General features: G+C 41.9%; 2 protein-coding genes across 8 annotated transcripts in view; one reads left to right on the forward strand and one right to left on the reverse strand.

The window, feature by feature from the left end:
• The window catches only part of WASHC5 (WASH complex subunit 5), a 36678-nt gene extending 24490 nt beyond the window's left edge, over nt 1-12188 (forward strand). For 4 of the 6 annotated variants that reach the window (XM_039359826.1, XM_039359825.1, XM_039359827.1 and 1 more), the window contains 10 exons: nt 197-321; nt 1562-1724; nt 3068-3170; nt 4699-4778; nt 5852-5955; nt 7329-7458; nt 8183-8279; nt 10111-10264; nt 10969-11056; nt 11817-12188. In XM_039359826.1, the coding sequence (XP_039215760.1) occupies nt 197-321; nt 1562-1724; nt 3068-3170; nt 4699-4778; nt 5852-5955; nt 7329-7458; nt 8183-8279; nt 10111-10264; nt 10969-11056; nt 11817-11873 (1101 nt within the window). In that variant the 3' untranslated portion in view covers nt 11874-12188. Of the gene's footprint in view, nt 1-196; nt 322-1561; nt 1725-3067; nt 3171-4698; nt 5506-5851; nt 5956-7328; nt 7459-8182; nt 8280-10110; nt 10265-10968; nt 11057-11816 lie in introns of those variants that run through there. The other 2 variants (XR_005558699.1, XM_039359830.1) reach the window with 2 other exon arrangements.
• Nucleotides 12189-13959: 1771 nt separating this feature from the next.
• SQLE (squalene epoxidase) overlaps nt 13960-16040 on the reverse strand; it is a 29270-nt gene continuing 27189 nt past the window's right edge. For both annotated transcript variants that reach the window (XM_039359801.1, XM_039359800.1), the window contains exon 12: nt 13960-16028. In XM_039359801.1, coding sequence (XP_039215735.1) covers nt 15836-16028 — 193 coding nt within the window. In that variant the 3' untranslated portion in view covers nt 13960-15835. The remainder of the gene's footprint in view (nt 16029-16040) is intronic.

Genomic DNA, 16040 nt, shown 5'->3' on the forward strand with positions numbered 1-16040 from the left:
TTTTCTGAAATCGACAATGATCTCTTTGTTTTTTCCAGTATTTAAAATTAGGCCGTTTTCCTTACACCAGTTCGCCACTAGGATACTGTAGTCTTGAAAAACAGCCTGATTTTTTTTTTTTTTTTTTTTTTGGGAAACATGCAATTACGTATAATAAGAGATAGTTCAGAATGATTTCACTGTGCATGTCTTTCAGATTCAAGACTGGCAAAGCATCTACCAATCCACCCATATTCCAATACCAAAATTTGCACCTACAGACGAATCTGTTACTTTTATTGGTCGTCTCTGCAGAGAAATTCTGAGAATCACTGACCCAAAGTAAGAAGACTACATAATTTGCGTATTCCCGTAGAAAATGGGCTATTTCCTGACATCTCCACATAGGATCAGCAGACTAAACCAGACAAAAGTTTCATAAAACTCCTACCCCTTCATCTCTTACAGCAAGGGTGTCAAACTCAATTTCATTGAGGGCCACATCAGCATTGCGGTAGCCCTGGGGGGGGGTGTGTGGCCAGGGTGCGTGTGGCCTACTAGGTGGGTGTGAACAGAGTGGGTGTGGCCTATTGGGTGGGCATGGCCAGCTCTACATCGTTCGCATCAAGGGTGCTGTGGGGGCCTGGGCAGGAGTAGGACAGATCTGAGGGTCTCTGGCAGAAGGGGGTGGGACCCCGGGGCAAGTGCCAAGGCATGGTCCACTGGAGGAGCCTCACTGCCTGCTGAAACCCCTCCGCCGGAGCCCATCAAGCCGGATATGTGAAGTAGGCTAGGGCCATTTGCTGGCCATTTCCAGGCAATGGTGCATTTCTTCATTCCTCACAAAGGGTGACACCTCCCCAGCATGCACCCAGGGGACGGGGCCGACACAGCAGGGGCTGGTTCCTCGCTGTTTCCAGACAGTCTTGTGGAGCTAAGACTGAATGCATTTCAGCATAGACGGCCACCACAAAATTGTACATTGGCTCCCAGCCGGCCTGGGCCTGGGCCAGGGCCAAGGCAGCGAGGGCCATTCCCTCACTGTTTCCAGGATGGCTTCACTGGCCACATGAAACTACTTTGCAGGCCACATCTGGCCCCCGGGCCTTGTGTTTGACATGTCTGTCTTACAGAGTCTGTATCTTAAGAGGAAAAAGTCTTCCTCTCCTTCTACTCCCTCTTTCTCCTTCCTCCTTCTCTTCCTTCTCCCTATCTCCCTCTCCCTGCTCTTCTTCCCCCCCTTTTTCTCCTCCTCCCCCACTCTTTTTTCTCCTTTTCCTTTCCCTCTTCTCCTCCTCCTTCCTCCTTTCTTTCCCCCCCCCTTCCCCTTTCTGCCTGAACTAGTCAAAAACGTGGAACTATATCTCATTCCAGACCTGCAGAAGTTTTAGCCCGGAATAGACTCTGACTCTCAGTATGAAAAATTGCATAATTTAATGGATCTAAATTTTATTATTGCAGATCTTCCTGTTTCTTGTTTGGCTTACTTTACTCAATATCTGATTGCTTAGATTGTTCACACTTGCCAGCTTGCTCACAGATAAGATCCTTCCTTCAGTGATGGCTACTTACCTTTTGACAGGTCTGCCTGCTATATTGATCAACTTAACACCTGGTATGATATGAAAACTCACCAGGAAGTCTCCAACAGTCGCCTGTTTGCCGAGATCCAGAACACTTTGGGAACCTTTGGTCTCAACGGATTAGACCGTCTTCTCTGCTTCATGATTGTCAAAGAGTTGCAGGTAACCAGGCCCCAGCCCAGCTCCAGTTCAGCCAGATTATCACAAAACAAGTCCTCCTGGACTAAGAAATGGGTACCATTTTTCTCTCCATTAGCCTCCTATAATCAGTTGTGAAAATACAAGTGGTCCTCAGTTAACCATTCATTCAGTGTCCATTCAAATGTACAACGGCATTGACCGGTGCTCATGCTTACGGCCATGGCAGCACCCCTGCAGTCCCATGATCACAATCTGAGCACTTGTTGGTCCTTATTTCTGACAATCATAGTCACATGATGGTGTTTGCAACTTCCCTGCCAGCTTCCCATCAGCAAAGTCACCGGGGCAGCTGGTGTGAAATCATAGGAACTTGCTTAATGTCCATCAGTGATAACCAGCAATTGCCATCTCTAAGCAGCACAGTCACTTGACATTGTGCTTTATGTTTATATCACTTAAGAGATGGAAATTCAGGTCCCAATTACCTTTGTTGAGTGAGGAGTACCTGTAACCTTAAAGATGGAGATGGGCTGCAGCCTAGACAACTGTCACACGAAAGGTAGATAGAAGGAAAAGAAGGACGGAAAAGTACGTGGGAGATGTCTCAGAAAGGACTCTCCCTAGTTTTGGGGGAAATAAAAATAAAAGAGGGAAGAAAGATTTTCAGACCTGCAAGATTCTGTTACTGTAACCTTATGATAAAGATAACTTTAGTACTCATGGTTTGTGCTTCTTATCTGGACTACCTCAAAGGACTGACACTTCCAGATATGATGGACTACAATCCCCATATTCCTAAGCAGCTTAGCTAATAGTGGGATAAATTGGGACTTATTTATGTCCTGCCTTTCTCTCAGAAGCTCAAGGCAATTTAGAAAACAAGATAAAATAACAAATAGAAGACTAACAGAGTTGGAAGGGACCTTGGAGGTCTTCTAGTCCAACCTGCTCAGGCAGGAAACCCCTGTACCATTTCAGACAAACAGTTGTCCAAACTCTTCTTAAAGACCTCCAGTGTTGGAGCACTCACAACTTCTGGAGACAAACCATTCCAATTTTCATCATTCTCAATTTTCTTTTCTCCAGAGCCAGCAACTTTGAACGTGGTCACAGAATACATTAAAACCAGCATTTTTCAGCCTTGGCAATTTTAAGATCTGTGGATGTCAACTCCCAGAGTTCCCTGGCCAGCAGTTCTTTTGAAGCCCACACATTGTAGTATTTCCATAGTTGAAAAACACAGCTGTAAACAAGATCTTGGGTTCCATTCTGGGTTATTCATGCCATACAAAACACAGTATGTGCAACCGCAGTGGACTTTTTCTGCAGAATATCCCAAAGAATCTTTTTTCTTTTCTCTCCAGAATTTCCTCATCATGTTTCAGAAAACAGTGCTGCATGATAAAGGGGTCCACGAAGCGTTGAAGTCTCTCATGAAGAGTGTCAGCCCTCTGAAAGGACTTGTGGGTAAGACCCTTAAAGCAGGGTCCTGGGCTAGAAAATGGCCAGCATTTGAATGGCTTTTGTTGTTGTTGTTGTTGTTTTCGCGAAGTCGTGTCCGACCCATCGTGACCCCATGGACAACGTTCCTCCAGGCCTTCCTGTCCTCTGCCATCTTCTGGAGTCCCTTTAAGCTCACACCTACTGCTTCAGTGACTCCATCCACCCACCTCATTCTCTATCATCCCTTTCTTCTCTTGCCTTCAGTCTTTCCCAGCATTAGGCTCTTCTCCAGTGAATCCTTCCTTCTCATTAGGTGGCCAAAGTATTTGAGTTTCAACTTCAGGATCTTCAACTTCTAAAGAGCAGTCGGGGTTGATCTCCTCTAGGACTGACCGGTTTGATCGCCTTGCAGTCCAGGGGACTCGCAGAAGTCTTCTCCAGCATCATAGTTCAAAGGCCTCAATTCTTTGGCACTCAGCCTTTCTTATGGTCTACCTTTCACAGCCATACATTGCAGCTGGGAAAACCATGGCCTTGACTATACGCACTTTTGTTGGCAGGGTGATGTCTCTGCTTTTTAGTATGCTGTCTAGATTTGCCATAGCTTTCCTCCCCAGGAGCAAATGTCTTTTAATTTCTTGGCTGCAGTCCCCATCTGCGGTGATCTAGGAGCCCAGGAAGATAAAATCTGTCACTATCTCCATTTCTTCCCCATCTATTTGCCAGGAATTGAGTGACCTTGGCTTTTAGGAACCCGAAAAATAAATAAAATGAAATTTGGAAAATGAAAGCCCTGGGAATAATTTACCTCCTTGCCCGCTATCACCTTCTTTCTCTTTCTGTCCCTATGTAACACAAGCGGTCCTTGACTTATGGCCACCATTGGGATCAGAATTTTGGGTGCTAAGCAATGCAGTAATTATACGAGTCATCACAGGACTGAACCTGATGGCAAATGGTGACCCCAGGACCATTGTAAAAGCAAGCCAGTTGCCAAGGGCCTAAATTGTGATCATGTGACCACACGGGTGGTGCGATCATCATAACATCGAGGACAGATCATGAGTCACCTTTTCCAAGGCCATTGTAACTATCATTAAATGAATGGTCATAAATTGAGGATTACCTGTTAGTGACCAGTAGAAGAGGCATGTTATGGGTCCCATCTATGAAAGAGTGTCATCTGGCAAGACCCCGAAAGGGAGCGTTTTCTGCTATGGCACCTACCTTGTGGAATATCATTTTCCCCAAACTCCTGAAACCTAGACTGTCCCCACCCTCCCAGCCTTTAGGAAGGCCCCAAAGACATGGTTCTGTCCCCTGCCCGGGGGTCTGGCAATGATGGATGGCTCTTACAATGGCTGTGTTGGAATACTGGCTGGAGAATTCTGGAAGTTGAAGTCCACGCAACTGAAAACTTTCCAAGGTTGAGAAATACTGTCTTCAGAGTATTTTTTTATGGGGTGGAGGAAACAGAATAATAATTGTAGAGGGAGAGGAGGAATAGAAAGTCACTTCTAAAACTTATTTTTCTCTCAATGTTCTGTTGCAGCTAATTGTAACAGAGTCTATTCTACAGCAATTACCAAAACACAGAAGATCTGGGCTGCCTACCTTGACACAATTATGAAGGTACTTTGGCTATATCAGTCATGGGATAGGGAACATCTGGATGACCCTCTAGCTGAGAGAAGTTTGGGAGCTGCACCTTACAGCAGAATCCACATGGGTCTCACCTTGAGGATATTCTAAAAGTCTCTGAAAACTTGGATGTCTTCACAGTCCGTGATGTTGAAAAAGCTAAACAGAGTTGGACCTGGTTAAATCTTGGATGAGAGGTTATCAGAAAATCCCAGGCTTTTGGCTAGATCAGAAATTGGAAAGACATGCATATGTACATAAATAAAATGCAACAGCCATGTTGTTCTTTAACAGGAGGGTGAAACATGAAGTTTTGATTGCTATAAGAAGCAGCTAAGTTAGCTGATGCTTCATTAATATCAGAATCAAACACTCTCCTTAAATAGATAAGGTGCCTATTTTCTTGGGAGCAATCCTCTTAGAAGTCAGTCAAGTCTTCTGAATCGTAACGTAGAGCATTAGGGTGCTCCTTCCTACATTACACTTTTTCGGATAAATGGGATTCTGGAAGTTGTAGGATCAATACATCTAGGATGTCTTGGGAAAAGCTTCATTAGGGCTATAATAGTAACTTTTAACTGGTAATCTTCAGTGTCCATTAAAAAAAACCCAGGATGTTTTAGGCCCGTGGTGGCGAACCTATGGCACACGTGCCACAAGTGGCACACAGAGTCCTCTCTGTGGGCACGCGCACCATTGCCCCAGTCCTAGGCCTTCAGCTGGGTTTTATAAAACCTTTTCACTTTAGGCCTCCGCTGCCGTGTGCAAAAAAAAAGGTTCAATCAATCAATTTCAACTTCTCACGGGGAAAAAAAAAAGATCTCGCAAAGTTGGAATTCATTGAACTTTTTAGTCCCACCCAGTCTGCCATTACCACCGAAGCCACGCCCACCCAATGGGCCACACCCACCCAGCACCTGACGATACATAAGTGGGTTTTGGGTTGCAGTTTGGGCACTCGGTCTCTAAAAGGTTCGCCATCACTGTTTTAGGCAATAAATTGTACTATTCATTCGTTTTCATTTGGGGGGGGGATCTTTTAATTCTCGTCATCTCTTCCCTAGGTTGGCCAGATGCAAATTTTAAGACGCCAAATAGGCAATGAACTGAACTATTCCTGCAGATTCGACTCCAAGCATTTAGCAGCTGCCCTGGAGAACCTTAACAAGTAAGACCGCAAGCTTCTTGAGGACTAGCGTGTATCACTGGGATGGTAACAATGATAATCGCTTCTCATATTCTGGGACGACAACATAAATAATAATAACTTTTCAAATCCATGGGCATCAAAAGGGAGCATCTACAATTTGAGATGCTCCTCTCAGCTCAGAATGCAAAGCAAATTTGGGTAGAGCCATGGGTTCAAAAAAATAGGTTGCACCACAAAGAACGGGAAATTAGTCTCTAGTCATTCATGGATCTTGGTAGCAGGAAGCAATTATCAGTCCAATGTTTGGAATCCTCTTGACATCTGCTCCAGATTTATGTTCGCTCATAAATTCTTTATTTGCTGCTTAATTGTAACCATGGCCTGATTATCAGTTCAGTTTTGAAAGAAATTAGACCGTTTGTGAGGGATCAAGTGAGCATGGCGGCTAATCTCATTGACCCTTTCTGAGCTCCAGAATTACAAGCTACAAATCCTTAAATACCAGCTGCTGGGGAAAAATAGAAAGGAGAATTTATTTATCTGTTTGTTAACTTTATTTCCTCTCTTACTGTGGGGCTTACTCTAAGCGGCTTCCAATAGTGAAATTTATTTATTTATTTATTTATTTATGAGACTTATATACCGCTTTAAGTGCAAGCACTCTCTAAGCGGTGTACACCAGTAAGCAATGTATATATATATTTACATTGCCCCCAACAACCTGGGTCCTCATTTTACCTACCCCGGAAGGATGGAAGGCTGAGTCAACCTTGAGCTGGTGAGATTTGAACCGCTGACCTGCTGAACACAGTCAGCTAAAGTGGCCTGCAGTACTGCACTCTAACTGCTGCGCCACCTCGACGAGAAATGAAAAAGTGGATAAGTGGAACAAGTAAAATAATAGAACAATAAAATAAGCAACGATGAAGGAACACCGTGAGAATAATACATCAGTATGATAACCAAACAGATGGATGGGTAGAGAGCAAAGGGGCGGGAGGAGGTGGGGGTCTGCCCTCAATCTAGCAGCCACCTCCAGCATGGAAGTTCCCCATCTAGGTCAACTGGCAGAGCCAGGTCAAAATATCAGAGTTGGACGGGACTTTGGAGGTCTTCTAGTCCAACCCCCTGCTCAAGCAGGAGGCCCTGTAACATTTCAGACAAATGGTTGTCCAATTTCTTCTTAAAAACCTCCAGTGATGGAACACTCACAACTTCAGGCTCTTGTGGAAGGCTAGGAGGGTGGGAGCAATTGGGTGGTGAGATTGCTGTCCACTCAATGTTTGAGCTTCTCAAATCCATTCTGACTACTGTAGGACGTAGAACACAGAAATAGGTTGGCCTTTGGCCAGATTCAGTAAAGGTGCTCTGGTGTTCTTTTGCCCTTATAGAGCAATCCTGGCTGATATAGAGGCCCATTATCAAGACCCTTCTTTGCCTTGCCCCAAAGAAGATAACACCCTCCTGTATGAAATTACTGCTTACCTGGAGGCTGCTGGCATCCATAATCCACTGAATAAGGTGAGACCCTTTTCCTAATTAAGCTCTCTCAGTCCTTGGGGTCATCCCAATCTGTGGCCCCAATCACTGGCATGTTTAATCAGCATGGCCCTCTAACCTATGCGACACCATCTTTACGAAGAGGTCTCAGTTCTGTTTTTAACTCTGGAAAAACCGTGAATCCGGCAGAAAAAGAGGCAGCAGAGCTCAGATTGGAAGGGTGGGATTGCAGGGGGAGGAGGGGGCAAATGCGGAAAAATAATTTCTTGGTTTAAATTTAACACCGAACCCTGCAACAACTTTGGACAGTATAGAAACCGTGGGCCACCAATGCAAACAGAAATAGGTAATGTATTCGTCATCATTTCAAGCTTTTATTTCAAAAGCCCTGTCAAACATTCAGAAGTTGTGGATAGAAAGAGCTTCTTTAGTGATGGTATCTCAATTAAACAGCATCTTCAGAAAACGTTCTCTGATTCTCAGCATGATGGTCTGTCTAGTTTCTCAACTATAGAACTATCCCATTATTTTCTTTTGTTCAATAGATTATTTTTCCTCCCTCTGTTCTTTCTTTGCATTGATTTAGCATAGCATAATCTCTTTTTCTTCAGTTCTTTTGCGTGATTTTTTTTAAAGAACTGTATGAATTTCATTGTTTTGCTGTCTGAAATGGTGATTATAAAATAATCTGGATTTTTTTTTAAAAAAATTAATACATTCTTTCCTTCAAAATGTTCTTTCCCAGATCTACATTACGACAAAACGATTGCCGTATTTCCCCATTGTGAATTTTCTGTTTCTGATTTCCCAGTTGCCAAAACTTCAATACAGTAAACACTTAGGTATAGTATTAATTTTTCTGTAACCTTTCACTTTAAGCATAGGTGATTAGAAAAGTATTTTCACTTTATCAAAATTACCAGCATTCAAATTTCCTTGCAGATAGAATTGCACAGAATTTAATTGCTCTAAATTTGTGCTATAATTCTTAGGAGTTCTAGTGAACTCATATGTATGTATATGTATATGCATATGTATGTATACATTTTTATATATACATTTATTGACACGCACACCGCGCACACACACACACACACACACACACACACACACACATCTGTTGGGTGAGGCACCCAGTCTACCAAATATAAATCAGTCTGTTCTGCGTTTCGCTCCAATCTAGGGGCATGTTTTACAGGCAGACGTCACATACTGTGGACACTATAAATTCAAATACAGCTGCCTAACATGCAAGCTGCCCTGGTCATCTTCAGGCTGGGGTCTTCGGCTTCGTGCTTGTGCGAGCAAAGTGCGATCGGACCTGCCGTCTCTCTATAACAGTGTTTCTCAACCTTGACAATTTTAAGGCATGTGGAATTCTGGGAGTTGAAGTCCACATGCCTTAAAATTGTCAAGGTTGAGAAACACTGCTCTATAAATATTGGTGTGCGTGTGGAGTGCTGGCTTACTTGCTGTAGGTGGGTTGGTTGGCTGTGTTGGGAGTTATTGTTTGCAGATTGTTCGGCTGTTTCATAACATCCTGAGTACTGGCTGTGTGCCCATTAGTCTTTTGTTTTGTAATGACCTGGGTAATAAGCTGTGTGGTGACATCCTGAGATCTAGTGTAGTGATATCCTGAGTTCTGTGTTGCAACATCCTGGGTGGTTGGCTGTGTTGTAACATCCTGAACTTTAGCGTTGTAACCTCCTGAGTTCTGTGATGTGGGTCTTTTCCCGTGTAAGATTGAGAGTATCTTGGCGATGTTTCGACGAGGTCCCACTCGTCATCTTCAGGCTGGGGTCTTCAGCTTTGTGCTTGTGCGAGCAAAGTGTGATCGGAGCTGCCGTCTCTCTATAAATATATATATAGTTTTATACCTAGATCAGTGGTTCTCAACCTTTTTAATGCCACGACCCCCAACCGGTCGTAAGTCGAGGACTACTCAACCGGTCGTAAGTCAAGGACTACTCAACTGGTACAGCACCGTTTGCAGAATGGGACTTTTGGCGGGCTCAGCAGGGCAGAGACAGCCTGGACAATTCCTATTGGCTTTTGAAAGCCAATGGAATTAGACTCTGTTCAAGAGAGTCTATTCTATTGGCTTTCACAAGCCAATAGAATAAAAGGGAGTAGCACAGTTAAGGAAAAGGGGGAAAAAATGGCGGGCTGCATTGTTTGGCGACCCCCGTGAAATGGTTGTTCGACCCCAAATGGGGTCCCGACCCACAGGTTGAGAACCATTCTTAGATGGATATATTCTTTTGCCCATCAGTATAGGTATGTGTATATCTATAAATATATGTATATATAGTGTGTGTGTGTCTGTAACTGGCTCCCTCTACTAAGAAATGGAGATGGGCACCTCCCCCTAGAATTGGATACAACTGGAAAGAGGAACCTTTCATGTACAAATTCTGTTTAAGTTCCTTTTGGGGGATGGTTATCCTTGAGTAATGAATTGTTCCTTGGATGCAGCTTGCAAATATTAAGATGGACTATAATCCAAGGAAAATACTAGAGGGAATCCATTTCGCCACGTATTCCCAAGCCATAGAGACCATCATGTAACACGGATTTTCCATAGTATTCTGAATTGCTGCCACCAGCTGTGCCTTATGCTGCAACCCCCAAACTATGAGAAAATGTATTGGGTTGGGTTTTGTTTTCCTTCAGGGATGGTTTGTCGAAAGCCAGCTGATCCCATTGACTGGCCACCTCTGGTACTGGGGCTCCTGACTTTGCTGAAGCAGTTTCATTCTCGCTACACTGAACAATTTCTGGGTCTGATCGGTCAGTTTGTTCGCTCCACAATGGAACAGTGCACCAGGTATCAACTTCTCCTTCACAAAGCTGAATCAAAGGTGTTAGGATTGGATTCCCCTTCAAATCGCAGCTGGCTAGCCATTGTCCAAGAAGCTTTAATTTGAATTTCTGAGCTGAGAGTTACACTCCATGGTTAAGAAGACATGAGCTGCTCAGTAGAGGGTGGAGACCATCTAGCCTTTGGATGTTGCTGAGTTACAGCTTGCAACAATGCAGGTTGGCTAATGATTAGGAATTCTGAAAGTTGTAGCTTACCAATATTCAGAGGGCCATAGTTTCCCCACCCTCAATAAAATTAAAAGTTTGATCACTGGTGGCTCCCTTGTCCCTTTTCTAAACCTGTTTCCAACTCACCTGTTTGAAATGTGACGGGCCAAAGAGGCACAGAATTGTACACCAACAATTCACCCCGTAAAGTTGAATTTTTGTCAATGGCTAAGTTCACATATTCTCAAGGCACAGTTTAGTTAGCAAATCACAGGCAGCATGAGTTCACAAGACGTGCTAAGCCAAAATCAGTCAAACCACATGTTGACAGTGTTTAAATCTTGTCCTTGACAGAACTTGTAGCACCAGCTCTTCTTTTAATTCCTGTCTAGCTTAAAGGCTCGGAGTTGTCTCTCAGTCAAATACTCACCAGATTTAATCCCTCTTAAAATAAGAGGTGATTAAACCATCTCATGTTGTGGTTTTGTCCTTAATTCACAGCCAGAAGGTCCCAGAAATGCCAGCAGATGTTGTGGGCGCCCTGCTTTTTTTAGAAGATTATGTTCGTTACACAAAATTACCAAGAAGGGTAAGTAACAAGGGATTTTTTTTTTTAGAATGAGTCCAATGAACTGAATGGACAAAAACACCCAGCATGTATACCTCTATTTTTCAAGTCATCCTTAGAATAAGCTTTAGAGCAGCATTTCCCAACCTTGGCAACTTTAAGATATGTGGACCTCAACTTCCAGAATTCCCCAGCCAGTATGATCATTTCTGATAATTCTGGTTTTAAAAGGTTGCCACAGCTGAGAAAGATAAAAGAATAATTAAGCAGTTTCCTTTGCAAAACTTGCTTGCTTGGAACTTGGACGTCACACTCTGAATAACTTAGTTCACCATTAATTTGGAACAAGGCTCATCTTTTCTGAAAATAAAATTTGATCTGCAAATGGTGGGCTTAATCAAAACTAAAAGAATTAAGTATAGATTTAATAAAAATAGCAATGGCTATGCCTTAATGATTCTTGTATAGTTGCAGTTTCCCACTTCACCCCTAAGCGCTTCTCTTCAGAAAGCCAACTTCTCCAATATAGAAATAGTTTGAAACCTTTGGAAATGTAAAGAAAAAGATTGAGGTTGGAACTTTTTTTATATTTTACTGCACTGAAAAAATTTAAAAATCAGTACTTTTTTTCTTCCTTTTTGCCTCTTTCTGCACGTTTCTTTCTTTAGCTTTCTCAGTTTTTTTTTATTTGTATTTTACCCTACAGTTAACTTTAATAAGAACATTTAAAAAGTAAAGAAACAAATATTTAACAGGAATAATAAGCCCTTTCTTTCCTTAGGTGGTTGAGGCCCACGTGCCTAATTTCATTTTTGATGAATTTCGGACAGTTCTGTGAAATATCAACTGCTGGTTCTGAATGGAAACAAGAAACAAACCTCAATAGGTGATAAGGCGGGAAAAAAAGTATCTAAAAATGTATGAGTTTGCATAATCACTGAAAATTAATGTTATTATAAAAATAACTGGAATCATGGTATCAAAGCCAATGGATTATTAAATTTAAGCAGTGTGTATTTTGTACTTAACCTATGGCGTACACAATTCCTTTACAAAAATCATTTCTGTTCCTAGAGAGCAGCATGTAAATATGGAACTATATTTTTTGTAACACAACTAAAAAACAATAACAGTGAAATGAGTGGATTGTAAACGTTGACTTTTTTCATCAGTGCATTATTTACATAGTATCATTATTGATGTTAATCAGAATCAGAATAATGGAATTAGACGGACCTTGGATGTCTTCTAGTTCAACTCTCTGCTCAAGCAGGAGACCCTATACCCGTGATAGCGAACCTATGGCACGCGTGCCATAGGTGCCACTCAGAGCCCTCTCTGTGGGCATGCGCGCCATCGCCCCAGTCCTAGGCCTTCAGCTGGGTTTTATAAAACCTTTTTGCTTTAGGCCTCTGCCACCGTGTGCCCAAAAAAAAAAAAAGTTCAATCAATCAATTTCAACTTCTCGCAGGAAAAAAAAGATCTCGCAAAGTTGGAATTGATTGATTGATTGAACTTTTTAGTCCCACCCAGTCTGCCGTTACCACCGCAGCCACACCCACCCAATGGGCCAAGCCCACCAGGCACCCGACGATACATAAGTGGGTTTTGGGTTGCAGTTTGGGCAGTCTCTAAAAGCTTCGCCATCACTGCCCTATACCATTTTAGGCAAATGGTTGTCCAGTGTCTTCTTTAAAACGTAAAGTGGAGCTCCCACTACTTCTGAAGGCAAGCTGTTCCACTGATTAATTGTTCTGTCAGGAAATTTCTCCTTCGTTCTAGGTTGCTTCTCTCCTTGATTAGTTTCCATCCGCTTCTTCTGGTCCTGCCTTCAGGTGCTTTGGAAAATAGGTTGACCTCCACTTCTTTGGTGGCAGTACATTAGACATTGGAATATTGCTGTCATGTCATCCCTAGACCTTATTTTCATTAAATTAAATATACCCAATTCCTGCAACTGTTTTTTATATGTTTTAGCCTCCAGTCCCCTTTGTTGCTCTTCTCTGCATTCTTTCTACAATCTCAACATCTTTTTTATATCATGGAGACCAAAACTAAAAGCAACATTCTAAGTGTGGTCTTAACTAAGGCATTATAAAATAGTACAAATACTTTATCTGATCTTGATTCAGTCCCTCTGTTAATAACATATACAATGTTAATATACAATTGTATACAATATACAGTTAATGAAGCTTGCATGCTAAATATTTGATCCGGGGTTTGTTGACTTCCTGAATTATTTGATATTAGACTGTGATGCTATCTTTCTCCTGTTACCTGGTTAAATACCAGAAGTTACAGCAATCTTGTCATATACTTCTGCTAGTCTCAGCAAACTTACATTGACCCCTTAGCCAAATAAACCAGCGATGCTTGTAATGGACCATGCTATTCAAAGAATGTCTTAACAGTAAGGCTGGACCATAAGACAGCATTATATTTATTGCAACAGTTTTTTACTTGCTAATTCTCCTGTTTTATCTTACTTAGTTACTTAAATTTCTAATTTAGCTAATACATCATATTGCTGTTTGTTGTCTCTCTCGTCCGCAATTTGACGTAGCCCTTTCCATATAATTACAGAGCTTCAAAACTTGGACAACATTGAAAAGAAGCTCAAAATAACTCCTTCTCAATTCTGTTTAGCATAAGATGAGAAACTTGGATAGGCTTTCAAGATAGGCTAAGTCAGGAAACACACTGCAAGGATTCCAGTAATGCTACTTTAATTATTATATTAAGATATAATAACAAATTCTTGAAAGTCTGTCCAACTTTCTCTCTGTCCCTTCTTATATTATACAAAATCGAGGTAGGGTTAGAATTTCTGCCTCATATCCATTTCCGGACATCCAGTTTGCAACTAGCACAGAATCCAACCTTATAGAATGTGAGAATGTAAATTTAAGAGTTGACAAAAATGATCAGAAAAGCAAGAATTTATTATAAGTTCTGGGCTATAATAATAACAGCAAGAATATAGATGTTCAACTCCATCCCTCAAAAATCCTGTTAAAAGTTGCACACTTTAATGCAACAACAAAAACATATATTAAGAACTTGGATGACCACCATAGCGCTACTAGTTTGTTTTATTCGAATTGAATCATTTTTTTTGTTTGGGTGCTGCCTACTCCTGGCACCCATTTAAAAACAAAACAAGATTCTTAGTTCCCCCCCCCTCAAAAAAAAATGCTTTTGGACCTGTCAGAAGAGTGTTCCCCTTCTACAACTGAATGGAAAAGAAAATGGAGACAATCCCTAGAATATGTACCAGAACTTAAACAAAAACACAGCATATTCATGTAATATATGTTTACATGTTACTTGACAGAAAAGCTCAACACCAGAAAATATCAGTGAAGAAATATACATGTAAGAGCTGCAGATGCTTTTTTTAAAAAAAAATGATTGAGATGACCTCCTTAGTTTCATTTATTTTATCAATGTAACAAAGCAGTGCCACCACCTATACTGCCATTTTAGCTATCTCTGTTATAATAGCTGAAAAGGGTTGTTGCAAGTATTCTCTTTTAGAAACTTTATTTGTACAAGGCAACATAGATGTGTGTTTTTATATATGTGAACATAGACACATACCCTGTTTATCTCAGTAAATAGCTAAAATCTTTCTGTTCATGATGATGCTTGACTCTCCTCCTAGGAACCCAACGAATGGGGACAATGCCATACAGACATCACTACTCCTTCTGCACTAATTCCTCCTCTGCAATCCTCCTTGCCTTAATGAGATGTTGAGATTCCAAGTTCCATCAGCCCCAGCCATCACTTATTTATGAAAGCTCTAGTACAGCATCTTGAGGACCATAAGTTCCCTAGTTCTAACCTTTCAAAATAAGGCAGTTCTAATGAAGCCGGCAGTATGAAGGCACCTACAATTCCTCGCAGTCGTTACATAAAGCTCAGTATTGGCTTAGTTCTTCCTGAGGTGGCATGCCCTGGGCTGTATCATTTCAGGCTACAATGGAAGCTCAACAAGCATTCCTCTATAAATAAAATAAAATCCTACATATTTTTTTTTAAAAAAAGCAAGGCTAGGGAGAATACGTTGTCCGGTTTCTCTCTACAAAGTGTATTTGGTTTGGAAGGTCATTGAAATAAGCTGGGTTTTACCTGTGAACTAAACCAGTACGATGTAGCCCACGCTTGGTTTACTGTGCCAACCTAAGCAACACCATCCATTTTAGATTTGTCGCCTCCTGGCAGGATAACTTTGATTGCAGTTGTTGTTGAGTCCCTATTAGGGGGATGAACAAACTCCTGTTTCTTCCCCCCCCCCCCAAAAAAAAGTAGGAGGAAATAGAAGAACAGCTGGTCAGGGAGGGAGGAAATAAAGCAAATTCTGTAGGACTGGGAAAAAAATGTGCGCAGTCTGGAAGGTCTCTAAGCTGTGGACATACACTCATAGTTCAGACCAGTGGCTCTGGGAATGTCATTAATTTCTTCTGTAAGTCCTGGCTGCAAAAATCAGGGGGGCAAGGAAAGGCAATCTGCCAATGACCCCTCCCCTAATATGCTAGACACTTGCTCTCAGAAGTAACTGTTGTGACCTCCCTTCTCTCTCCCTTGGATTAGAGTGTTTTGTTTTGTTTTCAACATACCCTTGTTTGACAAGATTATCTATGTGCTTATAAACCTCAAAGCGCCACCGCAGGATCTCAGGCCAACAGCTTTGTTGCTGCTGTTGTCTTTTCGACTTAATAAGAGACCAGGCACATCAGGAAGACGCAAAGAAATCCAAGCGGTTCCGCTTCCCGTCTCTTTGCCCCTCTGTATTCAGTAGATGAGGTATTTCATTTCAGAATATACAAGTGGGAATATGACAGAGCAAGCTCGGTACATCACTGCGAGGCTGCTGAAAATGGCCCGAGGTTTGGTGATCCACGATTCGGATTTGAAACAAAAGTAAATGGCGTAGAGGGCAACGGCAAAGAAGTGGCCGATCAGGACAATGGGCTTTGGAGACAAACTGTAAAGAAAG

This window comes from Crotalus tigris, unplaced genomic scaffold (assembly GCF_016545835.1).
Source record: "Crotalus tigris isolate CLP2741 ecotype Arizona unplaced genomic scaffold, ASM1654583v1 scf7180000019137.2069052, whole genome shotgun sequence".
Classification (NCBI taxonomy): domain Eukaryota; kingdom Metazoa; phylum Chordata; class Lepidosauria; order Squamata; family Viperidae; genus Crotalus; species Crotalus tigris.